Source organism: Marmota marmota, unplaced genomic scaffold (assembly GCF_001458135.2).
Source record: "Marmota marmota marmota unplaced genomic scaffold, marMar, whole genome shotgun sequence".
In the NCBI taxonomy this organism is placed as follows: Eukaryota; Metazoa; Chordata; class Mammalia; order Rodentia; family Sciuridae; genus Marmota; species Marmota marmota.
Genome location: NW_025999945.1, coordinates 4,605,507 through 4,632,732, shown reverse-complemented (window position 1 = coordinate 4,632,732; position 27,226 = coordinate 4,605,507). Strand labels below are relative to the sequence as shown.

General features: G+C 44.6%; 1 protein-coding gene across 2 annotated transcripts in view; it reads left to right on the top strand.

Moving 5' to 3' along the window:
• Nucleotides 1-26,697, top strand: part of Grid1 (glutamate ionotropic receptor delta type subunit 1) — a 703,077-nt gene extending 676,380 nt beyond the window's left edge. Inside the window, exons 14-17 of one of the 2 annotated variants that reach the window (XM_048801682.1) lie at nucleotides 8,522-8,688; nucleotides 15,122-15,362; nucleotides 15,614-15,704; nucleotides 24,774-24,909. In XM_048801682.1, coding sequence (XP_048657639.1) covers nucleotides 8,522-8,688; nucleotides 15,122-15,362; nucleotides 15,614-15,703 — 498 coding nt within the window. In that variant the 3' untranslated portion in view covers nucleotide 15,704; nucleotides 24,774-24,909. Of the gene's footprint in view, nucleotides 1-8,521; nucleotides 8,689-15,121; nucleotides 15,363-15,613; nucleotides 15,705-24,773 lie in introns of both variants that reach the window. The other variant, XM_048801681.1, reaches the window with a different exon arrangement.
• The last annotated feature ends 529 nt before the right edge of the window (nucleotides 26,698-27,226 follow it).

Below are 27,226 nucleotides of genomic sequence, written 5' to 3'. Positions count from 1 at the left end.
ATGATGTCCATCTTATTCCACCATCTTTCCTACTCTCACACCCCCTCCCTTCCCTTCCCTTCCCTCCCCTCCCTTCCCTTCCCTCCCCTTTGCCCTATCTAGAGTTCATCTAATCCTGCCCCCCACACACACACACTATGAATCAGCATCCTTAAATTAGAGAAAACTTTCAGCATTTTGTTTTTTGAGAGTGGCTAACTTAGCATTATATTCTCCAACTCCATGCATTTACCTGCAAATGCCAATCAAAACTACTTTAAGATTTCATCTCACACCAGTCAGAATGGCAGCTATTATGAAGACAAACAACAATAAGTGTTGGAGAGGATGTGGGGTAAAGGTACACTTATACATTGCTGGTAGGACTGCAAATTGGTGCTGCCAATATGGAAAGCAGTATGGAGAATCCTTGGAAAACTGGGAATGGAACCACCATTTGACCCAGCTATCCCACTCCTCAGTCTATACCCAAAGGACTTAAAAACAGCATACTACAGGGACACAGCCACATTAATCTTTATAACAGCACAATTCACAATAGCTAAACTGTGGAACGAACCTACATGCCCTTCACTAGATGAACGGTTAAAGAAAATGTGGTATACATACACCATGGAATATTATTCAGCATTAGAAGAGAATAAAATCAAGGCATTTGCAGGTAAATGGATGGAGTTGAAGAATATACTGTGCTGTGATCTCTAGGAACTGGAGTTGAACATTCTAGAAAGGAAGTTAAAGAACTAAAGATTAGATCATATAGGACAAAAGGCACTGGTGGCCTTTGTTGTGACACAGAATTAACACATGCTCCCCTCCATTGCCTATGTTATTCTAGGACTTAGAAATACCAGAATGGGACAAGCAATCATTGACATAAATCCTAATAGCTGGCCACTAGGAGCCATTTTCCCCTGCTATAGCCTTGGGATGCCTCAATCCTTTCACATCTTCCTGTTCCAGGTATTCTCACTAGAACAACAATGACCAACTTGCAAGGTTGCCTTTAGTGTACATCCTGAGGCAATCCCCCTACCTTGCTGTCCCTCTGGTTGTGATACCTCATTGTCCAGTTCCAGTCTTTTCACTTGGGAGCCAGAAACCTAATTGACTTTGCACCCCATGACCCCTTCAGGAAAGCATCTTCTATGGCAATTGTGGGGAGCCCCGCTGTGATTTCTTGCCCTCCCACTGAGCTTGTTCAGTTTTGCTACCTTTTGCTTTTCCAAGGTGTGATCCAGATAAAGCATCATTATCTTGCTCCTCTTGGGTAGCAGGATTCCTATAGCATCCTGAGTTGGTCTTTTGTAGACAGCCTCTAAGTGTCTTATGTTTTTACATCATTTGGGGTGATTTTTTCCATTGTTCTGAAAGATCAGGGAAAGGTGGTCCCTATCTCCAGTGGAAGGAGAGAAACTTCCTGAATCTTTTGTGGTTCTCCAGAAACTCAGTACCTGAATTCTCTTCTCTGCTGTCTCCCTGGGTGCTTTCTCTCTCTCTCTCACACACACACACACACACACACACACACACTCACACGCGTTCATATATGCTTACATACTTGCATGCCCAAATCCACTCACACAATTCCTTAGTGCATAGCATTCCCACACCTTACATGAATGATTTCCACACACTCACACACACTTCACATATTCAAATACACTCTCGTATGTACGAACACACATTCTAACATGCATGCACATGAATACACATGCACATGCTCACACGTTTACACACATTCACATGCATACATATTTACACATTCTGACATGTTCTCACATACTTACAGAATCTCACAGGCATACATACACCTGTGTTGCACTCACACACATTCCTCCACAGTTACACATACATACAATTGACATACCTTCCCATAGACTCACAGACTCTCTTATCTGCACACACACTCATATACATGCTCTGCAAACTCACAGTAGGTGTTATATGTGTTGCTGACTTGTGAAGGTGGAGGAATGATTTGCAGTGGGGGGCGGGGGAGTCGGTGGGAGGAAAGATGTTTCAATCACAGCTGACAGAATGATCTCCTGAATTCCTCTAGGGACTGAAGGAGGGAGAAGGAAATGCATAGGTTGAGCCCTCGCCCTGTGCCAGGCACAGTGCTTTGCATCTGGAGTTTCATACTATGCAGTCCCCTTAGCAAGTTATTCTTAGCTCCTGATAATGTAGGTTCTCCAAAGAGCTGGATGTAACAGGGGTTGCTTTCTTCCAGCATTCTGCTCCTTTCACTACATGGTGCTCAAGATATGACGTTGAAGCTCTAAGATTTCCCTTGTAGACATCAGCAATCACAAAAGAAAGGTTTGGGGCACTGCAGGAAGCATGGGCAACAGAGAGATTTTTTTAAAAAAACCAACAAAATTCACCATTTGACCATGCCCAAAGGTGATTAATGTTAATATTCGATTCTTGATTTTGTTTCTTTTAATAATTTTAAAAGGTATCACCTATTGTAACAGGTTCTTTTGCACTAAGTGATATAATGTTTATTTAGTAGAACCATAAGTGTGTCACATATATTGAGGGATTTATCCTCATTAGAAATCTGTGTAGTTTGGCCCATTTTTATATCCAGTGGAACTCAGACTCAGAGATGTTAAGTGACTTATCTGAACTTACACAGCTGGTAAGCAATGGATCTGGAATTCAAATCCATATAGTTAGACTCCCAAACTCAGGCCAGCTCATATCTCAGGGCCTACTCCTTCCTTCCTTTTTTCTTCTTTGTTTTAAAGTTTGTTTTTATTTTTTTTTAAATTATACATGGACTTAGTATCTTTATTTTGTTTATTTATTTTTATGTGGTGCTGAGGATGGAACCCAGTGCCTCACACATGTGAGGCAAGTGCTCTGCCACTAAGCCACAACCCCAGCCCTCTTTCTTCTTTTTTTCTTTTGTTTTTTAACTACAGACACCTCCCTTAGCAATTAATACTCTTAAAATATCATATTAATAGTAAATAATATTCTGTCATCTAATGTTTTCATTTACCTGATTCTCAATTGTTGAGCTTTTAGATTGTTTCCAATTTCTTGCTAGTTTAAACAGAGCATGCAACTATTGCTCTGAAACTCTTTTTTACAAACATCTTTTCAGAAACACTGAGTAATTCCATAGGATAAATTCTAACGGGTAGAATTGCTGCATATGCACATTTTAAAAGCATTCGGTTCTCCCCACCAAATTACCATTCCAGAAATGTCATGCCAGCCCACACTCCCACCAGCAGGCTGTAAAATTGTCCTTTTCTCTGCAGATGGTCTGAGATTTTACTGTTGCATCTTGTGATTTGGCACAGTGCATAATACAGGTACCACTGTAGCCAGGGTTCAGGCTGTGTGTGGCAATGGTTGCCTTTCTCTGAACATTATGACTATAGCAGCTAAGAATCAAGATGCTTGGAAGTCCAGCTCTACTTTGATAGAGTGAAGGGTTGAGGCAAGGGGAGGCAGTAAGTGTGCCACATGGATGGTTCCTGAACATGGAGATGTGTCAGGTTCCCAGAAATGGTGCATACCCCATGTCCTCCTTTCTCCCAGAGTTTCAGCAGTTCCATGGACCATCTTTGTTGGTAAAGTTGGAGAAAAACAAGCATTGTCATGCACATGTGGTCTTCTACCAACAGCATCTCCTGGGAAATGGTCCAAAGATACCTGGCAACTTTTCCCTAGTCTTTCCTTCCCAAGTCCAAGCAGGGAAGAGAGGAGAACTTGGATTTCTTTGGAGTCAGCTGGAACTCAGGTTAACCTGGGACCATTCTTCACTATTTAAGCTTGATTGGGATGAATCAGGTTGTATCCTGAGACTCAACTTCTACATCCGTAAAAGGGGTTGGATATTCTGCCCTTGAGAATTAATTTCATGGATGAAAAAAAACCTCAGACTCCTGAAGGGCCTGGCAAACAGCAGATACCCCACAGCTGGCTTGTACCTGGCACTGCAGTCACCAGGCTTCGTTCAGCGCTTTATTCCAGTAGCATTTGTGGATGATGTTGGCTGCACCAGCATTCTCATTGGGAGAAAGAATGAGGTTACTTGTCCTTTTATCAAAGCAGTGAGGATGGAGTAGAAGAGTGTGATGAGGTTCTTGTCTCAAAGGCTGGCATCTCTAAAAGTGCTCTGGAAAGGAGGGAAGCAGCGGAGCAATGAAAGTGATGCAGTGTCTTTTTACTATGAGTGTGGAGCAGTACAGAGCAAGAAGGTCATCCGTGTGGCAGCTCAGTCGCCATGTGTTTATGGAGCCCAGATTTCCTCCAACAATATCGGCCTGTCGTGTCATGCCAGATGTTAAGAAGGATGCTTGAAGTGCTGGGGCCAGATACTCTCATAGTCTCAATTCTTTCCATTTGCAACCTCCAGTGTGCAGGTAGACTGGGAAGGGAGTGGCCATGAAGGATGGATTCCAATTACGTTTTCGAAGATGCTGGCTGGGAAACAAGCCAGGCGTGTTCTGTCTACCTGCTGTTGTCCTAGCATCCTGGGGCTGGATATCCAGACACCCTTGACTTTTTTCAATGCCAAAGATGTTCTTTCTCCTTTGCCTGAAATCCTCACATCTATTCCTTTTGTGTCTGTACCAATAGTTTCTATTTCAATTGCTTAATTTAAAAAAAAATTAAGGAAGGGGGAAAATGAAATGAAGCAAGTTATTTATAAGCAGACCAAGGATGTCAGGGAGACTTTTTCAAGTGCTTAAAGCTATGTACTTAGGTCTTCTATAGTCTCTATAATTACTATGTGTTATATAAGGTCTCAACCTATTCATGAACCATGACTTATTAAACTATTTCCTTAACAGTGAATATTTAAGCTGTTCACATGTTAACTTTTCAGATTTGAAATACTTCTCATATCTTTTAGATACTTTTGGGTTACTTTTTAGATTAAATTCCAATTTGCCAGGGTCAAAGATTTGAGCAGTTTTAAATGTCCATGTTTTGTGTTGTATTACTTTCCATAGGGTTGTATCATGTTTTGCTACCAATGGCCATGAGGGATCATCTCATTTTGTCACAGCCTTATCAACACTGGATATTATCAATTTAAAAAACAACCACTATGGAGCCAGATAAATTATTACATTTCTAGGCAATATTACCTTTCAGATTTCTACTTTCTCAAATGACCTGCAGATCCCTTCTCCAGGAGTACTTGGAGAGGCCTGGGCTTGAGTCCCAGGACCCTATGGGTAGTCTCAAGCGACTGTCTAGGGCCACAAGGAACTGTGGAGCTGGGTCTTTATGTCCATCTTGTCTGTACACAAGCCAAATGCTTGGGAGGCTGGGGGCTGGGCCATATCACCAGCTGTTTCTCCAGCCCGATTTCCCATGGCCACATGACATGTGGCAAGTCAATGATTGGAAATTCAAAGAACATTTGATATTATAAACAGATGGCCAGATAAAGGTAATTTAACCCATCAAAGAGGTGAATGACAGTGTTTGTCTCCGTTTTGTATTACTGGTAGAACACAAATCTATGACATTGCTTTGATCTTTTAGGCATTATGAAATAAATGCCAACCATCTATTTGTGAACAGCTCACATTCTATTGTGCTGGCTCTCAGATATCATCCTCTCAAACTCCCTGTAGCCTCCTGGAAAGTAGGGAAAGGACGGCACTTGGGAGACACAAGGAAGAAGAAAGTGATATGAACACAAAGTAGCAAAATAGTGAATCCAAAGATCTACTGTGACACTTGATGGAGGGAATAGGATTACTGCAGGGAGGTGGTTGGGCTCAGTGGTGGAAGGAGGCTGGATTCCAGCCTCTACTCTGACATCCCAAAAGCCTGAAAAAAAAGTCCTTAACAGAAGGAAGAGTTAATAAAAATAAGAAAAGAACAATACCTCCTGGTGTAAGAGGTCCTCAGATGGAGTCAGAGGGATGGAGTAAGAAGGGAAGAGACGGACAGCTGTCCCAGTAATACTAGAGGCTGAGGCCCCAGAGAATGCTGTTGAACTTAGGAGCAGAATTGGGGGAAAAATACTGAATCAAGAAGGGAAGGGGTGAGCTTATAACAGGAGGGGCAGGAAAGAGAGGAGACTTGACATATTAGGTGTGCCCCTTATGGGAAAGTCACACCTGTGGACAAACTGTACAAAATAAGGATGAGGTTCATCATCGATTATTAGGGGCCATATGGATATCTGACGCTATGAGGAAGAAGTACATCTTTGAAATTTTGATGAGGGCTGGGGAAGGATAGAGCTCATTCTGCAAGGGAAAAGGGGTCTAAGTAAAAGCAACAGAGCCATGGTGTGGGGGGATGTTTTGACTTCTTGCAGCTGCATCTGAAATGTTCCTGAAAGCACAACCAGACCTAAGGAGGCTACCATCTCATACAGGCTCTGTGACATATCCAAAAGATTTTGGAGACATCTGTAAGGTCCAAAAGATCCCCCTGGAAACTGATGGACTTGGGGATTCCAGAAGGAAGTTTTAGTGCTGCATTTAATTCAGTGTTGGTTTGAAAGAAGAGATCTAGGAAGCTCTGGGATACTAAGAAAGTGAAGAAGAGATGTTGGGAATGAGGATAGAGCCAGAATCTGACCTGTCCCACAGCAGTGGGAACACCCATTGCAAAATGTAACACCCATCCTTTTCCCAGCCCAGCCCTTCTGCTCTAGAAATTTGAGGTACCTCAGGAATCTAGCAGATTCCTCAAGCAGATGCAGATACATAATTCTTTATAATGGGAAGATGAGTGTCTGGGGTCACCTACCAGGTCAAGAAAGAGACGTCTACTCTCTCCTCTCTTCTTCACTGCCTTCCTGATCAGCTGGGATTGGAGGCAGGCATTGCCAGCTTTGTTTTTAGATGTATCCTCTTACTTCGCTTAGTCCAGCAGGTCTATAAATGCAACTCCCTTCATGCAGCTGTGCTTATTTGTCCTGAACCTAAACTGCAACCACAAATACTGTGGTTTGAAAGAGTCCATGTGCCCCATTACAATGGACCACAGTGGGCTTTCCTCTGAGTCAGTTTTTACTGGATCTGAGCCAGCTTATTTCTTTCTGCTTCTTGGAACATCCCTTGAAAGGTAGAAATGAAGCTGATCTTAATTCTTCCTTCAACATGACATGCCCTTTTGAAATTGTACAAATAACAGTGTCTGATTGTCATGTTGAATTGCGAGCATGGATGTGAAATGCTCCGAAATCTGACTGAAGCCAAATATTAGGTCATAAGTCAACATTTTGCTGAGAAACTTGGTTACTAAGAGGTTGCAAATTTATATCTTTTCATGAGAAAACTTGTTTGCCAGCAGGAAAAAATTTCAAAGACTGTTATCTTTCTAGGTGGAGGGAGAGAGATGTGTATAATTTTGCAACCTGGGTCAAAGTCCTTTGGGACTTCCAAAATTGGATTGGTTGAGGAATGAGGCTTTGGTGTAATACTTGAATTGTTCCCTGGGGTGAAAGTCAATGGGTGGCACAGGTGTGTGTCATTTCTTACAAGGTGGTTAGGCAAAATTGTGTGAAAGGCTAAGAGCCGCCTATTCCCACTGCAGGAGGTCACCTTCTGCCCACAAATCCTTCTGATGGAGAGAATATGACAAGAAAATGAGCCATCTTGGGCCATGAGCACTCAGGGTCTTGAAAGAAGTAAAATCCTGATCTTCATCTGAGTGACTACAGCAGTCCTTGGAAAAATCGTGGTGGATGTGAAGACAACTAAACAGAGGCAGGAGCCAGGGATGATGCCCTCTACACTGCCAAGAAGTCTGTAGCTTACCAGCATGGCCTATTTTTGTCTGTGATGCTTCAGTCCTATTACCAAGCCCACACTGAGGTCTTCCAGTCTCTATCGTGTGAGCCATAGTAGGAGGGAAGAAAAGGCGAGGAGGCATCTGTGGCTCACTAAAGAATGAAAACCAGGCGCTTTGCTGCATTAAGAACATTATGCACTATTTTAAGAAGGCCAAGTGACAATGTCTAGTTCACATTTCCTTCCAAAAACATAAAGCAGCTCACATTCCCTCTTGAGTGCCCAAACTCTAGCAAAAGTTCCAATTGTGGCTTAAGATAGAATTGAACTTCTACTAGGAATGGGTGTGATGGAGTAGGACTTTAGCTGTGGCTGTAGGCGAATTCCTGATGGAATAATCTGTAACTCCTGCACTATATGGAAATACTGGCATTAGAAACCTGATCCTATACATGTACGTGTATGTGCACAGATGTATGTATGTATGTATGTGCATGTGTGCCACTGTGACTCACCTCAAGCTCTTCCTCTCCACCCCTCTCATGACATATACTGTAGGTATCTGGAGCCTACATATCTTTTTTATACATAACCAAAATGAGTGGCATCAACCAATGGTGACATTTGTATGCTAGAAAATAGTAGGAAGGTTTGCTATGCTGTCTGTGGGCAAGAGGGCCATTTAGGAAGGGTCCTTCAAATCCCACCATTGAGATGTCTCACTACTTGAAATGAATATAGCAGGCCATATGCCTGCCTGACTTTATGATGATTTTTTGGTATTTCAGGCAAAGAAGGGGAATTATGCCTTTCTGTGGGATGTGGCCGTGGTGGAGTATGCAGCCCTGACAGATGACGACTGTTCAGTGACTGTCATCGGCAACAGCATCAGCAGCAAGGGCTATGGGATTGCCCTGCAGCACGGCAGCCCCTACAGGGATCTCTTCTCTCAGAGGTAGGCATGGTCAATAAGGCCCCAACAGTCTCCGGACTCCAACAGCTGGGAATTGAAAAATAACTTCTCTTGAAAGATAAGAGCCAACATAAACTCATTTAATCATCATATCTTCCTAAGCACCAACAATGTACCTAGTACATCCTTTACCCACCTCCAACTAACTCACGTGAAGGAGTTGGGATAAAAATAGAAATATATAGCCCCTTCTCATGAAAGTGTGTATTGCCAGTGGGATGTGAGCAGGCAGTGCCAGCCAGCCGAGGGCGTAAGTGCAAAGGCAAGGTCATCTTCAGGTTTGGAGGCAGAGGAGGGCATCTGACAGGACCCAGGAGACCCAGAAGGACTTCCCAGAGGTGGTGACACCTGAGGTTTCAAGGAGGAGTAGGAGTTAGCTAAGTAAATGAATAATAAATCTCATCTTCAAAGGGCCTAATAATCACTTTTATGTGTTGCTGAGGATCGAACCCGGGCCGCACACATGCCAGGCGAGCGCGCTACCGCTTGAGCCACATCCCCAGCCCTAATAATCACTTTTAAAGATCGATATATCTGCAAAGTGGCAATCATCCATGTGGAGGCTTTAAAAAATGGAATCAGAAAAGCAGAAGGTTTCCACATTCATCTGGATTGTGTGGTAGGCGGTTCCTGGCCCAAAGAGTTGCTATCTTGGGAGTGGACCTAGCTGGGCTCTGTGGAGACAGGATAGGTATTCATTACTTGCCTACTCCCCAACTTCCCAGGAGCAGAATCCGGGTTTCCAAGCCATTTTCTTAGAATTAATTCATATATTGTTGGTAATTATATTAGCAAAAAGGGGATTGGAGAGAAAGTGGGGTGGTAGGCTATACAGACAGGAGAGTTCCAGACTAGGCAAAATGAGTGGATGCCCTCCATCAGGAATGAATAGATTATGCCTAGTTTGTATTTGCCTTTTAGCTTCCCTTGTGATTTGCTTGTGTGAGCTCATCCCTTGAGCCTGTCCAGCATTTCCCTTGGACATGGTCAGGTTTCCAAGTGCTTAATCCAAGCCCCTGACTTCTTCTTTGAGAAGTATCCATCCCTATTTTCTGACACAGGTGCTTATCTTGGTCCTTGGCCAGATGACCTGGCTTTAGCCAGAAAGAGTGGAACTGAAGGTCATGGGTAAGCTCAGTGGGCTTCTCCCAGTTGTCAACCATCCAACCAACAGGAGCTCCTGTCCCCAAGGACATCTAAGTCTTGGGCCCTTCACTTGCACATATCTATGAGATGGCCTCCTGTTGGCTGAATGAGGTGGAATTACAGAGCCCAAAGAGGAAGCCCTAATGGCAGGCTCTGCCTTAGTCCATCAAAATTCAAAAAGTATCAGGAATATCCAAGTGAAGAGACTGGCATAGTGCCAGGGTTAGGCACAAGTCTCAGGCACCTGATTGATGCATGAACACCATCACTGAGGAGTAGCCATTTGGAGGTAAAACGTTCCTTGAGGTCATCTCTTTTACATCCTACAGCCCAGAGAGGGTAACTGTCACCTGTGATTGCTTAGCCAACTTCTGGTAGAGCAGGGATTAGAATCCAGGCCTCCTGAGCTGCAGGGCTGTGCACATGTTTCTGTTAGGTCTCCACACCCTACCTCTTCACTTCTCCCACCTCCAGAAGTCCAGATTGGGCATTTCTTCTGCTCATAAGTACCCAAGCCACAGCCTCATCCAGGAAAGGCTGAGGAGGAAAGCTTGCAACTAGTTCAATAAGTGTCTTGTTTGCAAAAGCGGAAAAAAGGGTAGAACTAATGAAGGTAAATGAGACTTTGGGGTTTTCTCTAGAATTTCATCAAGTATACATTCTGTGCCTTACTCTATTCCCTGGAGCCAAGAGCAATGACGAGAGAGACGGAAAAGTAGTAATTTATCAATTACTAGATTAAAGGCATGAAGAAAGGATGCCTTCCCTCCAGGGTTTAGAACACATTGGCGTTTTTGCAGTTTACTCTAGTTGGTTTTCCTAGATACAAAGCTCAGGGCAATTGCACAGACCATCAACTTGAGAGCATCTTTGTGGAACAGATAAGGAAGCCTGTGGGGCCAAATGCAACAGTGACACTAAAAAAATAAAATAAAATAAAATAAAATGAAGTCAGGGAAGTTAAAAGTCCAAAATAGGTCACAGAAGGACATGAAAATTCTCGACGCGGAAAAGGAAGAGATGAGTAGGGAGGGGTTTGGTTGCTCCTCTCCAATACCAGAAGTCTTGCTGAGTCTTTTGTAAGCTCTGGAAGGCAGTGGACCAAGATCAGCTTTTGGGTGTAGGCTCCCAGAGAGACAGGCTAGCCCTGGAATAGGCCTGCACATGGTCTGTCCACTGAATTACTGAGAGGTCTCTCCACAAAATTCCTCCCCAGATACCCTTGGGATTCTCCCTCCCATCCCAGTGGTCATCATACACAAAAGTGGCTAGTCCAGTTTCCATGTCATCCTGGAAAAAAATAATTTTATCCTTCTCTGCTTTCACCAGAGGGCTGTTTGCTTTCTGACTATAAGTTTCCCAGGAGGCTGTATTCCTGCAGTATTGTTTTCTGTCTCCATATTGAAGCCCCTCCTGGGCGGACAGCATCCTTCGCCCAACAGACAGGAGTCTAATTTTGAAGGAACACTGAGACTCAGGTTTCCAATTTACTGTTGCCAGTGGTTCTACAAGAGGTTCTGTGAGCTGCTTTTAGCTTGGGTGTGCCTCAGTGGAATGAAGGGGCTGCTCCAAGTCAATGCACTATGCCATTGGCAGAAAAAGAGTCTGTGCATCAATAACAGATCCCAACCTTACCTGGAACTGCTGAAACTGTTTTTCCCTTCATACTGGGAGCTAAGCTCCTCTCTTTCTTTGGCAGAGGACAGGATGCAGATATATGTGAGTGTTGGGGATTATGTGCTAGAACAGGTTTGATGACCACAGCATGCAAGTGGGCATTCAATAAATGTTTAGCAACTTAATAGCCATTTATTGAGCACCTACTGTGTAGCAGACTCCACAGCTATTGAATAAAGGAAAGCACCTGCAACTATATCTGTCTGGAAAATAGAACAACTGGCTTCAGGAAGTGACTATTATCGCTCTGGCTTCCTCGTAAGCAGGAGTATAGATTATTATGGTGTGCATTAGTTTAGCTTTGTTTCTAGAAAGTGTTTTGTGCTGGTGACTTGGTCTTTCCTTTTGCTTCTATGTTTAAATTTCCTTTTTGTTTGTTTTTGTTTTATTCTATGTTTCCCATTAATTCTCTTACATTCTTTCTGGAATAAGACTGGGGCATGCCATTGTAGAAAGCCAAAATAAGAAGTCATCAAATCAAGCAGCCTGCCTGATGTTATAGTAGAGCTGCCAAGGAGTAGAGACTGGGGATCCAACTTCATGATCTGGCCAGAGCCTCACTGTCCCCTTGGCCAGAACCTTACCCTGAGAGAATAGCCTACAATTCCAGAAAAAAGCAAGGTCTCACTTATCAGAATGACCAGATCAGAAGAGCAGCATGGCCACTTTCTAGTTGCAACTTTGGGAAAGTCATCTAGATCCCAAACTCCAGGTCTTTAAGAAATAAAATAGACATAATAAAATTGTTCTGCAGGTTGTTATAAGGATCAAACAGTGTAAAATGACTTGTCCCTACTGTGTTCTCAGTAGGAGGCAGATCATATCAATACTGGCTCTGTAAAGTGGCAAGTCAATACAGCTATCAGACTGTGCATTTACTAATCCCCTTTTATGGAACATTTATTACTTGCTAGGTCTTGAGCTAATGGTCTCGATGAGGTAAGTACATTGACCTAATCTTAGATTTTAGTGCTAAGAGAGTCTAAGTTGAAAGGTTAAGAGTCTGGATTTGACCTAATATCCATCAGAGCAGAGTCTATGTCCACAAACACACGACTCTTTTGTCTCCATAGTGAGCTGATTATTCAACCACTAACCTTCTACAGGGCCATGATATCTTACATATCTGGCACTGGAGTTCCTGTAACTTTCTGGAACTAGATACAAAGCTCAACCTCAAACTGCTCAACCCTGGCAGAAGAGAAGTAACTAAGGCCAGTGGACATACAGACATGCAGCTTCCCTCACATGATAGGAGCCATGGGAAATACTGAGTGAGACACTGAAGTTGCCCAATTAATCATGCAGTATGCCATGTAATAGAGTTATGGTGCTCAGGCACCACACCACACAAATGTTCCCAAACCACACAAATGCATGCTTAAATCATGCATTTATCTCAACAACCAAGGCTCTCCTTGGACAGCCACCTTCTAAGTCTTTTGTGTTCATTAATGCTCTGGGTACTTAATGCACATCACATCAAGAGCTCATCATGCCATTTCAGTTTAGGCTTCTTTTCATTATTTAATGAATGCATTCCTACATTGATTGATAAATTAAACATCTGCTGATGGCCTTTGCTGTGCTAACCACTGTGCCTGCATAGTAGTAAACATAGGAAGCAATGCACAATCCATGCCCTAAGCCCCTGCCTTACTCATCCAGTAGGAATCAACAGTCTGTGTCAGAAAAACGAGGTCGCTGAGGTTTAACAGGAGCATGGTCCTTGTCTAGGACATACAGCTGAGATCTGGTGCCTCCAAAGCCTGTTCTTTGCACTGAAACAAGTTTTTCCTAGCCAGTGAGAAGCCACCCCATGCTGGACTTATGATTCTGGCATGTCAGAGGACATGGTGAAGTTGTCACCCTTTGTCTCCTTCAGATGCAAGCCCAAGTATGTTCACTGAGCATAGCCTTAGACTTGTGGCCACAGCTAAGTAAAGGCTGCACAAATCATTCCATTGAGCATCCTCTGGCATGAGGAATTGCTGCTCTTTGTGCACACCCGGAGGCTCAAGGAGGTCACTGAAGATATTGTTAGTTGAATACATCATCATGAACCAGGCCCAAAGAGGTCTACTCCCCAAATGGAAAGGCCTGGGTATTTGGAGTCTAACAGCTACCACTGGCTTGCTGTTTAGACCCTTTGCTCACATAGGGAATGCTCAAAATACCACAATTTAAAAAAACCACTGTGGGGAAATCTAAGGAACAAATAGAGGTTGCCCCACCACTGCACAACAACACCATAAAATCCAGACTCCCTCTCATGCCCTCTCAGAACCCACATTTAGGCCATGCTTGCTTTGTTCTCTTCATCTCATGCCACCCTCCTCATCATTTACAGCCTCACTAGCCATGTTCCAGCTTCTTAGACATGACAGCACCTGAACCAGACAAGACACATAGTTCCAGTCTCTGGAAGGTTCTTCCTCTCCTCATTGGATGCCGACTCTGACAATCTCAAAGTGACTTTGGCAAGATATACCACCTCTTGTGCCTCGGTTTCCTTCTTGGCAAAAATGAGAAGATAGGAATGAACCTCTTAAAGTGTTGACATGAGGGTTCAACACTATCTGCCAAGAACTTAGGATACTCCCCACAAAGAATTTGTAGGCCAGTGTGAGATACTTCATGACTGATTGTCCCTTAGGTTTTCACTAACCTGTCACCTCATCCTCCAATCTAAGCCATCTCTCCCTGCAGTGTACCATTTCCTGGCACCTTTACTCTCATTTCATGGTGTTTATCACAGCATCTGTCTTTCTGTTAACTGCTCTAATTGTTTTAAGGTGGGTGTTTGTGTCTCCAGACCACAAGCTCAGCAGTACTGAATATTGTGCTTGGCACGGTGCAGAAGCTCCTCAAATCAAAGGAATAAATGAAGGCTTTTGTGAATCTTAGTGGGAGAGACTTAGGATATACAGGTTAAGTACGCCTTATCTCAAATGAACAGGATCAGAAATGTTTTGGATTTTGGATTTTAACCAATTTTGAAATATTTACATACATGGAATGAGATATCTATGGAATGGGCCCTATCTCTGAACCTGAAATTCACTGTCATTTCACATGTATTTTCTACACAGAATCTGGGGTAATCTCATATAATATTTTTTTAAAAGTTGTGCATGAAACAAAGTGCAGCAAGTGTACACTGAACCATCAGAGGTCAGGTGTGGAATTTTGCCCTTGTGATATCATGTCAGTGCTCAGAGTGTCAGATTTTAGAGCATTTCAGATTTCAGATTTTGGGATTAGGGCTGTTCAACCTGCAATATTGAGGGTTGAAAGAAATCCTTTTTGTGATCATGAGCACTGTAAATTGACAGTCTGCTTGCCTGGTTCATTTATGTATTTCCCAGATTCATCCCGAGCACTTGCTCTACCATCCATGAGAAGGGCCTAATGTGCTTTGCTGTTGAACTTTGTCCCTGGGCAATGGACAGGGTGGGAGAGAGTAGCAAGATTGTTGAGAAAGGGCAGTGGCATGACCTGATACATGTCTGAGGGAGAGCTCTCTGCCTGCAGTGTGGAGAATTTGCTGATGATGTCCATGGCTATGGCTCACTTGAGTTGTGTCTTGCAGGATCCTGGAGCTGCAGGACACAGGGGACCTGGATGTGCTCAAGCAGAAGTGGTGGCCACACACAGGCCGCTGTGACCTTACCAGCCACTCCAGCGCCCAGGCCGATGGCAAATCCCTCAAGCTACACAGTTTTGCTGGGGTCTTCTGCATCCTGGCCATTGGCCTCCTCCTCGCCTGCCTGGTGGCTGCCCTGGAGTTGTGGTGGAACAGCAACCGGTGCCACCAGGAGACCCCCAAAGAGGTCCGTACCCTCCCTGTCCCACAGCCTAGAGGCAGGAGGGTCACACTGGGCCATTTGGTGGGTGGCTTTCTTCTAGTTAGTATTTACTCTGGTCATCTTGTCTGGAGACAGCAGTGTTTTTATTTAGGGGGATTGTGTCATGGTTTTATTTTGGTTTTAAAGCAAGACAAAAACTATAGGGGATGTTTTCATGTTTGAACAAAGTGCGGAGGTGACAGCCATGGCCACTAAAGTCCTGTATTTATCTATAGAGCAGGTACAGCGTGGGCAGCGCCAGAGAGCCCTTCCCCACCCTGCCCCGCCCATGTGCCTCCACCCTGACCTGGAGAGACCACCTGTAGGGTAAGAGAGGAGCCGCATCCCTTCCCAGTTCTCTTGACTTCTCACCAGGGGCCATGGGGCCCTTCTCCCCAGCGTGTGAGGGGGATCCCTGCCCCTTCCATCATCCCTCGCCCCTCCGCCCCTCCTTGCAGGCCCGCTCTTGCCCACATCCCTCCTGGGTGCACACACCTCAGAGGACTCTAGGCCCTGGGTGCACTTCCCTTCCTGCGTGTGCCAACCACAAGTTGATTCTGTCCCTCTATACTTCCTTCTCATTGGGGGTTTGTTCTTCTTCAAGCTCATTTCTTGAAAAAACAAACAAACAAAAAATTGAAGTCCTCCCTTGGAAATGATTCCTCTAAAGGAGGTGACAAGGAGTGCCATCCGGTGATGATGCTCTGCTGTCAGAAACCTACACACAAGCATCTATAATACGAGCTCGTCCACTCAATTCACAGTTGTCACTAGCTGCCACGTATACCTGCCTCAGCTACATCTAGAACCTCAGCACTGCTGACAGATTCTGCTGGGGCCAAAAGTTGTAAATCTCAAACAGGAAGCAGTAAAGCAAATGGCACCAAGTCCAAAAGCACTCCTTTTCTTAAAAAAGTTTTTGTTTTTTCTTGAGGCACAGGTGGCTCATGCCAAGTTCATAAAATGGCTTCAGAGGCAATGGGTCACAGGCAAACTCAAAACAAATGGGGGTGGGAAGTAAAAACAACCAGGAGGAGGTAGCTGGCAGGTTCCTTCTGAGTCTGATTTAGGGTTGGGAGTTGGTGCCTTTGAACATAAAAGTTGAGTCATCCTGGCCATCATCTCTGTAGTCTGCAGTGATTGTCTGGCCACACCCTCATTCATCAATCTGTCCCTGGCAAGGACAGTGGTGTTTGTCCCCCTGGGTCCTCTTCTGACTCTTTGTTGATCCCAAGCCAGTGAGATCTTTGTCATCCTACGTTCTTTTCTCTGGAAGGGAAGGCAAACCTAAGTCAGTGTATCTGAAATGTAACGTCCACCTTCCTCTCTGCTTTCTGTATACCTCCATGTTAAGAAATGTGAGGTCTAGTTCTGCCACTACCTCAATGGCTCTACTGTCATTCCTGGGCCTCAGGAAGGAGGGAAAGAGGGAAGAAGTTGGAGGAATATTCACTGAAAATAACAGTTAATGGTTTCTATCCCAAGCTTTTGTTACAACTGGAACATTTGTATAAAGTCACAGAGAGGAACTATGAAACATTCCATCTTTTTTCAGGTTTTATGGGTTTCCAACTTCAAGTGAAATCTTTTCTTCCACTCTTCTTCATTTATAAGCTGCCTGTAGGGGGACCCAGGCCCTCCCCTCAAGGTGCTTACCTTCTCATAGGCAGATGGGGCAGAGAGCTCCCAGGCAGTCTCCATCCTGTTGATGGGGGTGTCCTTAAGTGAATAGTGAGGACCACCAAAGCACAGAGGAGCACTCAGTTTAGCGAGGGCATGGTGGAGCCACAGAAGGTAGGAATAAATGTTAGTGAAGGTTTCTTGGGACTTAGGACTGTTGGTACAGAATGTTGAAGAATTGGCACAAATCACAGAGCTAGAGATGAGATCAGACAGAAGTTCCATTTTGAGCAGGGAGAACAAGGGGTTAACAAGGAGTGTGGGCATAGGAAGATGCTGAGAGAGCAGGCTAACAGAAGGAGGCAGGAACCACTCCAAAGACTTAAATGCCAGGATGAGGGGTTTGGACCTGTTCATGTAGTGAGTAGGAACCAGGAAAGGGGCTGAAACGACAGTATTTTAGAAGCATGTATTTAAAACCTTAGAAAAATAATGATGGTATTCAATTTAGATCTACTTTGTGTTACTGGATGCCCGTGTTTTATGGAGCAGCATTTGCAATTAGGTGAGAGTGTCTGGTTACCCTTAGAATGTTTCATTTTGGGGCATTGGCCATATTTCTTAGAGCCAGAATCCTGTCTGTGGGTGGAGCCCAAGCTGTGTTTAATGGCTTTCTCTGGGATGTCTTCAGTTTAGACACCTACTTGGGGAAGAGTAGTAATGTGCGTTCAACCCCTTAATATTCATGTGCATCCGAGATCATATTTTTTCGAAGGAATCAGACAATTATGTAGTTACCCAATGCAGGTGAGTGCACCAAGCTCTGAGGATGCAGTAAAGAGCTACCCACTAGATTTATGGGGGATGTGTAGTCATTGCTCTGAGAATAAAATATTCATGAAATAAAGATGAGAACTGCACAAATGGGAAATGACATGAAGAGTGAGAGATGAATCATCCATCACTGGGCCTGGAGCTTGGAATTCTTGTTGCTTCCTGCTTTGTCTGCCCTCCTCTGTCCCATGCTTCTGTGCAGACAGGAGCTGATAGAAGCCAGGGTGGCTGGATAGGACGGTGCTATATCACAGTCAGACCCTCTGTTCTGGTCCTGTGAGCCAGCATCTGTCTACATGCCCCCTTGATACTTCTTTTCTTGGAAGACTAGATCCTGGGGATCTTCCATTCAACTTGTTTATCTCTACTCCTTTCATGCCTTCTTCTACTCCTTGTAGAGATTTTCTCCTCTGCAACTATTCTCTCTTGATTTATGCTAACACAACAGTGTTGCACTGAAGGATTACAACCAGAGATAATGTGTGAAATGAGTTAAAGATGCACATGGTCTATGAACATGCTTGGTTAATGTTGGCCAAGGTACTCTTCCTTTCAAAGGCCCTGAAGATGGACAGTGAGGGATGTGGTGGAGGAAAAACACACCTTAGGATATCTTCCTGTATTGGAAAAATTGCATGTTATCCTAACATTCTTCAACAACTTTCAAGGAAGGCCTTCTTATTTCTGGAGAAGTGGGACTTAGAAATGGTGAGAGCAGAGCTAAGAAGCAAATGGTGTATCTGCCTACATGATTCACAGAGGCAGTCTCACCAAAGAGTCAGGGCTCTCAGTTTCTCTTTTCTGCTGAAAACGGAACCTGCCACTACAGCTATCCTGCCAAGATCAGAAAGCTTGGCATGAGAATAAGGATAGTGAGCATGTTTGTTTCATCCCTTAGGTCAGGGATCTCCAGTAAGAAGGCACTGAACATTTATTATATACCACTGTATATCTCAAAACTGGGCAAAACCTCCCTGCCTGTGGCCACAGGTCACCTCCCTTGTTGGGTGTGATTCCACTAGCACCTCCTCACCTTTCCATTCCCATCACTTTGCCCATTCTCTGAAACATGGAAGCTCTTGTTAGGGGGTGATGAATATAACTGAAGTATCGAGCAACTTCCTTGTGCCAGAAACCAAAGATAAATGCTTTCCAAGAACATTAGCTCATCTGATAGTAGGAGCTCAAAAGTATTTATTGAATGAATGAACCAGTCTGGGCTCCTATAAAGAAAATGTTATTCATGTTAAATTGTTGTGTAATCATTGCAGCTGAATCAATGGCTTTCAATTCTGGCTGCACATCAGAGGTGATTAATTTTGGAGCTTTTTAGAAATACAGATGCTTGGGCTCCATTTTCCAGAGGGTCATATTAAGGAGATCCAAACAACTGTAATTTCTAAAATCTACGCATGTGCTTGTGATATCCTGCCAAGGATGAAAACCTTCCATCAAGGTGAGCATGGGAATATGCAACTTGGCATAGTGAAAAAGAGTCCAGGTTTTGGAGCCAAGTGGACATGAGCTCTGATTCTGATACTTCACTGGTCTCAGGACTCTGTTGCCTAAAGTCACTTCATTCCTAGCCTTGGTTTACTCCTCTGCATTCCTGCTGCTCCACCTATGATGTGGAGTGATTGTCATGATGCTTTAAAAAACTGCCCATCCTCTCCTGAGATCACTTCATTGACTTAGCATTTAGTCTATTTGCTTCCATCCAGTCATGCCTCTCAGACCCCCAGCCCAGCCTAAGTCTTTGGAACAACACTTTAGAAGACCACACTGGTGGCATTTCTCCAAGCCTTTGGGTCTCATTTACCACCTGGTTGGTCTCAGTGGTAACAGGAGCACATTGCCAACAACCATCCCAGTCAGGTGGGAAGTTCCTCATCCCTAATTTTGTTCCTGCCCAACTTAAAGTAGGAGCTGCTGGACTCCAAACAAAGTCAGTTCTAATGAGTCCCAAGTGTAAGAGGCTGTTACATAGATGATAGTTTAGTTAATTACCGTTTTCCAATACACTGGATTATTTCCACATTGGTGAACATCGGCTTAATTACAGAACTTTATCTCTCTGCAAGACAATGTCTGAGAGAAGTTCCCCAATAACCTCTGTAGGTGCATCTGTTGTCATGTTTAATATGGGGTGAGAAATGCAGAGCTGGAATGTAGCCGATTCATGGGTAAATGCAGTCAATGAATTTTATGTCATATTCAGGGATGTTTGACTAGGTCAGTTACCTACAGTAGATTAATGAAGGCAGTGATAAGTTTCCAGGTCTCTTTCCACAGCTGTCATTACCTGGCTGAACACCGAAACCTTGGGATAATGAGGATGTAAACTGATGTAGTTCACATAAAAAAAGCCCATTATTTGAATTTGCATAACATTATAGAATGCACCATTTTGTCTAAAATATGGATAATTATTCAAATCACTCCTGCCTCTTGCCTTGAATAAGCTGATTACTGCTCTCTCCTCTTCCCTTGGCCAGAAACGCAGAAGGTGCAACCAGACATGACCTTGTGTGTGCTATATCTGTGGCCCCAGGTGATGCAAGAAGACAAAGCTTACAGGACCTCCAAATGAGGTCTGCTGCTCAGCTCTGGCCCCTATAGACAGCGAGAGAAGCAGACAGCTTAGAGGACACACTGTGAGACTTAGAGACAGGCTGCATTTGTTTTCTAGGGAGGTCAGGGAGGCATGTGCCTTAGTTCTATTCATTTTCTTGTCTAGTTAAACAGCCAATATAGGAGGCTCCTAATGGTACCCTCTTCTCCCAGCGAATGAAGTGGTGTTGGCGCTACCTGAATAATGGAATTTGAATAGAATGAGGTCCCACTGGTGGGGAGAGGTTGGATTCTTGACAGCCATTTGGCGTGGGAAGCTCTCCCTGGGAAATTTGTTCAATTGGTGTGGACATTTTCTGTGTGTCCTGACGTGGAGAGGTTAAAAGGCTAATGAGTAACCACAATTGGGAGTTGATTCCTACTGCATGGCTTTGCAATCCTTGCCAATGATTCATCCGTCCTTAATTTGAGACAAGAAAAAAATATATATATGGGTGTAAGAAACTATTTATTTAAGCTCTTCGCTTCAGAAATACTAACTTGAAGGTCATTGGCCAACTTTATACAACTCCCTGGGTCGATCTTTATTCCAAGTGCTTTAAAAGTACCTGATAATAACTGCTCACAGCTGCATTTAGGCTGCTAGATTGGTGTCTGTGCCCTGCCTCTTTTGCAATCCACCACCCTTTCCACCTTCTGTCCCTTGGATGTCAGTGGTAAAGGCATCCTTCTCAGACACCACCCTTGCTCACATCTTTCTGCAGAGTTTTGGTTGGTCTTTTTACTCAAAACTCTTCATGTATATTTTTTTCTGGCATTAGGTAGAGAGGGTTCCTTTCTCTTTGCCTTTTACTTCTAACTCTCTGCCTCCCTGTGGCCTTCTTGGACAGTAAACTGTCCTTCCTCTCTCCTAAAACCTGGCAAAATAGGAAGCACCTCCCAAACACCTGTTCTGGCCCAGTACTCAACTGACTGAGATAAAGGGCCAGTTCCTCTTCCAACTGCCAGCACTCGGAGTGAACACAGCTGGGACAAAAGATACTCATTTCCTGCTGCGTATTAGTCTACTTTTAAACTTTCCCAAAGAGGACCTTAAAGGGTGAAAGACAAAGTTGAATGGAGGAAAAGGAAAGACCACGCAACTTACCAACTCTTCCAGAGATTCCCCAGGAGCACCTGGTGGTCAGCTTTTTTTCCATGGAGTGAAAGACTCTATGGTGAGGGAACTCAGCTCAGTCTAGCCTTCTCCAAGCTTCGCAGATTGCAGAGACGGGATAGTTGTTTCCTTAAACCTGAAAATATTTGAAATTCTCTCAATGTGTCTAGTCCTTGTTTGGGTCATAGTTCTGTCTCTTGGGGAGACAAACAAGTCACCTGTCAATTTGTTATCCAGTGAAGATTGTAAAACAAAACAAAACAATTATGAATTTTTAGTCATTTTTTTTGTTCTTGTTGCTGCAACCAAAAGACCTGACAAGAACAATTTTAGAGGAGGAAAAGTTTATTTGGCACTCATGGTTTCAGAGATCTCAGGCCATAGATGGCCAACTCCATTGCTCAGGGCCTGAGGTGAGGCAGAACATCTATGTGGAAGGGTGTGAAGGAGGAAAGCAGCTCAGGACATGGCAACAAAGAAGGAGGGAGGGAGGGGGAGAGAGAGAAAGAAAACACACGCAAGCGCGCGTTCCACTTACTAGACAAAATACATGCCCTAAAGGGGCATGTGATCCTGCAACATCCTACCTACCTATGGTTACCACCAGTAAATCCATAAATGGATTACTCCACTGATTAGGTCATAGCTCTCATAATCTAATCATTTCACCTCTGAAAATCCTTACATTATCTCACACATGAGGTTTGGGGGACATTTCATATCTAAACCATAATAATAGACTTCTATAGAAAGAAATAATTGATGCCAAGTAGCTCCAAGAGACTAATGCCCCAAGTAACAGTTATAAGATACTATTATTAACGACAGTTCTACATGGAAAAGAAAATAGATGAAGCATACACAAGGGGAGAAGGTTGCACAGAGCTAGCTCAATCATGGTGTAAGGTAATTAAGAACTTGAATTTGGCTTGTTATTTATGGATGGTTCCCGATTTACCATGGTTCATGTTTTTTTCAACTTTATGGTAGTGCAAAAGCAGTGTGCATTCAGTAGAAATCATTATTTGAATTTCAAATTTGGAACTTCTCCTGGGCTAGCACTATGTGGGACCATACCCTCTGGTAATGCTAGGCAGCAGTGGTGAGCCACAGCTCCCTGTCAGCCATACGATCATGAGGCAAAGCAACAAGTTCTCTAAGTGTGCCACTTTGCTAAGCTGTGATGTTTGCTATGGTTAGCATATTAAGTGCATTTCAATTTATGGTCTTTTCAACTTACCATGATTATCAGGGTTTAACCTCATAAGTTAAGAAACATTTGTAGTATAAACTTTTGAAGGGAACATTGAAAGCATTTCATAAATGATGTTTAGCTAGGCAAAGTAGAGAGGCCTTATGCCCTCCAAACACTTCCCTCAAATTCACCCATGACTTTTGCCCCCCAGAGGTATTCTCAACTCTGAGGTGGTTTCTTACCACCAAAAAAACTGAGCTCTGCTTATGTGGAACTTTAGATTACTGGAATCTTGGCTCTGCCTTCAGGGCTTCCTGAGGTTTGGGGCTGTCACTTCCATTTATGACACCAAGCTAAATTCCATTGCCCTCCTTCCATCTCCAACTTGTGTTATTTCTTATTATCCAGTTTCCCCTGGGCTGAAATGAGTTCTCTATTACCTTATGAATATTGTCTGTTTTCTTGCTCTGGAAGAGGTTTTGAGAATAACAGTAGGTATCTCACCATAAGCTAAGCATTATGTGCCAGCTACGAACCTCACAAGGGTAGAGAGAGCTGTGATTCCCCCTTTCTCCATTCCAGGGAGTGTTGGGGTAAGGGGTAAATAACAGGGCACTTCAGTTCTTTACCATCCTGAGAAATGTTGAGTTAAGTCTTCCTGGTGTTTAATCCTATGGTTGGCACACACATATGAAGGAGAGACTCATGTCAGTCATTCAGAGAGGCTTCCTTCTAGGGGAATTCCTCTCCCCTCATCCCTGTGGGAGCTCAAAGCAGTCACTGGAACAACCCTTATTTTGCATGGATCCTTCTTTTTCCTTCTGAAAGCATCCTAAATATCTTGGTATTTCTACCACTCCTACAAGGTGGACAGGGGTTGGATTTCTCTCTCCAATATTTGATGTCAGCATGAGAGCCCCTGGAGGGTTACATCTTGGAAATGAACTTTGACATGGTATTTCTTTTGGAGTTTGACCTTAGCATCAGTCATCATCTTGCCTGACACACAGGTATCCTGCAGCCTACAAACAGTACTGTAGCTTCTAACCGCATCTAGAAACTGGTGTGGCTCTTCTGGGAACCTGGTCATCATCCCCCTTCACAGAGGGGAAACTAATAAAGTAGAAGACATCTCCCTTGAGCTTTCAAGCAGTATGACCACCTTGACTAAAATTGTAAACAAATCACCAAGTTTTTTTGAAAGAATGATATTGGGTTTTTCAAATTTTCCTTCTTGAGCAAATAAATAACCAAGCAGTCTTCTGTGATGCCACCCACCATGGTGAGATAATGTCATGGGTGAGGTCCCCTTCTGGGCAGCCTCAAGTCCTCGTGGAACCAGGAGAGTTGGCTGACCTTAGGGAAGTCCTTGTTCTCACTGTCTCCCTCCTTACCTCATCCAGAAACCCACACACTATTAGCCTAGATAGGGACATGTCTAGGAGGAGTCCTTGCCTTCCTGGACATGCTGCACATGGAGAACAGAGGTCACCGGGTGAGGCAGGATTCTTTTCCCACTTGGGGCTTCTAGGCTGCCCAAAACACTCATGGGGCTTGGGACTCTGGTGAGGCCATTGAATCTACCTGAACCTGAACCTCCTTTGGAGGAAGGCAAGGGTGATCATTTCATGCCTTTGAGTGTTGTGGGCTCTAAATGGCGAAACCACGGGCCATATTAGAGACTCAAGGCCCATTCCCTTGGGACTCCATTTATAGCCTTCCCCTCTCAGTTCTTCAAAGCATCTTGTCACAAAGGTCACCTCTGGGTGTGGCGGTGTTAAGTGCAGAGGAGAGGAACAATGTCACCAAGATCTGCTGGCAGGGGTTTGCTACATAAGCATCAGTGTCCTCCTCTATAGGATTCCCCATCCAGATGAAGGGAGGTGGGAGCAATGGGGGGGTGATACTCACTGTCAGCAGGCCGAACAGGCCTAGTGTCTCCGGGTATCCAGAGTTTGCAGCAAGCCAGCCTTGGCTCACTCTTAAGCCTTCCTCTGACCTTCCTGTGCTTTCTCTCCAGGACAAAGAGGTGAATCTGGAGCAGGTGCATCGACGCATGAACAGCCTCATGGATGAAGACATTGCTCACAAGCAGATTTCCCCTGCATCGATTGAGCTCTCGGCCCTGGAGATGGGGGGCCTGGCTCCCAGCCAGGCCTTGGAGCCAACACGGGAATACCAGAACACCCAGCTCTCTGTCAGCACCTTTCTGCCAGAGCAAAGCAGCCACGGCACCAGCCGGACACTCTCGTCAGGGCCCAGCAGCAACCTGCCGCTGCCGCTGAGCAGCTCTGCCACCATGCCCTCCATTCAGTGCAAACACAGGTCGCCCAATGGGGGGCTGTTCCGACAGAGCCCAGTGAAGACCCCCATCCCCATGTCCTTCCAGCCCGTGCCTGGAGGCGTCCTTCCAGAGGCTCTGGACACCTCCCACGGCACCTCCATCTGACCGCGCCGCCTGCCCTCCTGCCCGCCCACCCACCCGACCAGCAGAGCTTTTTAATACAAGAAAACAACAACACAAACCACACACAAATACACACACACAACACACACAGAGACTCTTTCATTTTTCTTGTACATATGTGTAAATAATGACAGAATGGAGTGGGGTAAAAGTGTATTTTGAATATTCCCAATTTTCGAAGTCAGTAAAAAAAAAACACAAAAACTGTATGAATGACTTTGTAAATTTTGTTCTATATGAATAAAAAGGCAAATTACTTGTGATCATTCTGAAGTGCCAAAGGAGCCCCCTGTTCCTGGGCCTTTCTGAGGGCAGGAAGGGCAATCAGATAAGGGGCCCTTTCCTGCTGGGGAGAAGGAAGACGAGGAGCCCCGAATGCTGCTTGCTCCCGTGCCCCACAGCTCCCCACTTCGTTCCTCTGCTCCTGGGCCCTCTTTCCTCCCTTAGTTTCCTTGGGTAGATAAAGAGTGAGTCTGGAGCCAGCATTGACCTGGTGCATTGGGTCACTGTACTATAGGGTTATCCACTGTTCTGTGAGCCTGGCACTTAGGAGGTGTCATGGCCAATCCAGCTCAAGATGGTGACCACATCGTGAGTCACAGTGTGTAGTGTGCAGCTGCCCTGTGGGCCCCAGAGAAGCTGCTGCCCATATTGAGTTAACAGTCTCTGATGCCAATTTGTTCTAATATCATTCTGTTGGTATTTTTTTTAACTTTCTCTTCCTATTAGAAGAATCAACCAGTGAAAGACTATGGGGGAAGGAGGGTAGGTCCCATCACCACCTCAGAGAGGCTAGGCCAAGGTGGGATTGGCCTGGTGGAAGGCACCTGGGGATAAGGAGATGTGAAGTATATATGGTTGGTGACATAGACCATGTCAGGTGGTAGGACGAGAGGTCAGGCTATTTGCTTGGGGTTGGATCATGGCCTCAGGTGACAGAGGCAAGCATGGTCATAGAAACAGGGAATTAAACATTGTGGTCTCAGGGAAAAGGATCCTGCAAGAAGGAGCTAGGGGAGGTGCCCCCAGGTGATGAGGAAGCTGGGAATTAGAGAAGAGGCAGTGACCCATAGGAGAAAAGCATAACTATATAATATGAAGACAAGTAATTCCCATCATCTAGGGAACTTGCTTTAAGCCCCCAAAAGTAAAGGCACATCAGGAAGTTGGCCAAACAGGGCCAGATACCACATGAGTCCTCTCTCTTGGTTTTGCCACCTTCTCAGACCAGAAAGCCTCAGTGAGTGATGAAGTGAAGGGCAAAAGCTCTTCAGGGTGAGATCATCTTCTATTCTCTGAGATCCCCAGATCTATCCCTGAGCTGGTGAAGGTGCTGGAAAACCCTGTTTCCTAAGATCAGAACAACCCAAAGGCCTCACCTCCCTCCATTGCCCTTTCTAGGGCAACTAAAATGCAGACCCAGAGGGGGAAAAAAAAAAAAACACCAGGAGTAAATAATGAGGGGAGTCTGAGCTATCTCTTCAGTCCCTCCCCTGCTCAAGACAAAGGTGGTTCTGATCTCCTAACCTGTCAGGACAGGGAAAAGAGTCCACTCAGACACAGAAGAGGGCGGGGCTCCTACCCCAGCAGGAATCAGGAAGCCAAGAGCCTGAGTCCCCGAGGACATACAAAGTTCCACTGCTTGTTTCTCCATATTCCTGTAGGGTTACTGGAGAGATGTATTTATGAGGGTGATAACTAGCTCCTAATTGATTTCTTTCCTAAAGTCCTGAGTGACATGATTGAGCAGTAGAAATGGCCGCATCACAGCTAAAAACACCCCAAGGAACAGAGTGTTTCTAATTATGTTATTTATCTTTGGGTGCTCAGAATGGCCTGATACTAGGGTACTGAGGTGATCCATTGACAGCTCTCCAAACAGTGCGTGGAACTTGGAGCCAGGCATGCATGGCAGAGCCTAGGTTGGCTACCACCACCCCAAGGAACAGCAGGCTTGTATTCTTGCCATCAGTACTTTGGGGGACCTCACTGGATGGTCAATTTTT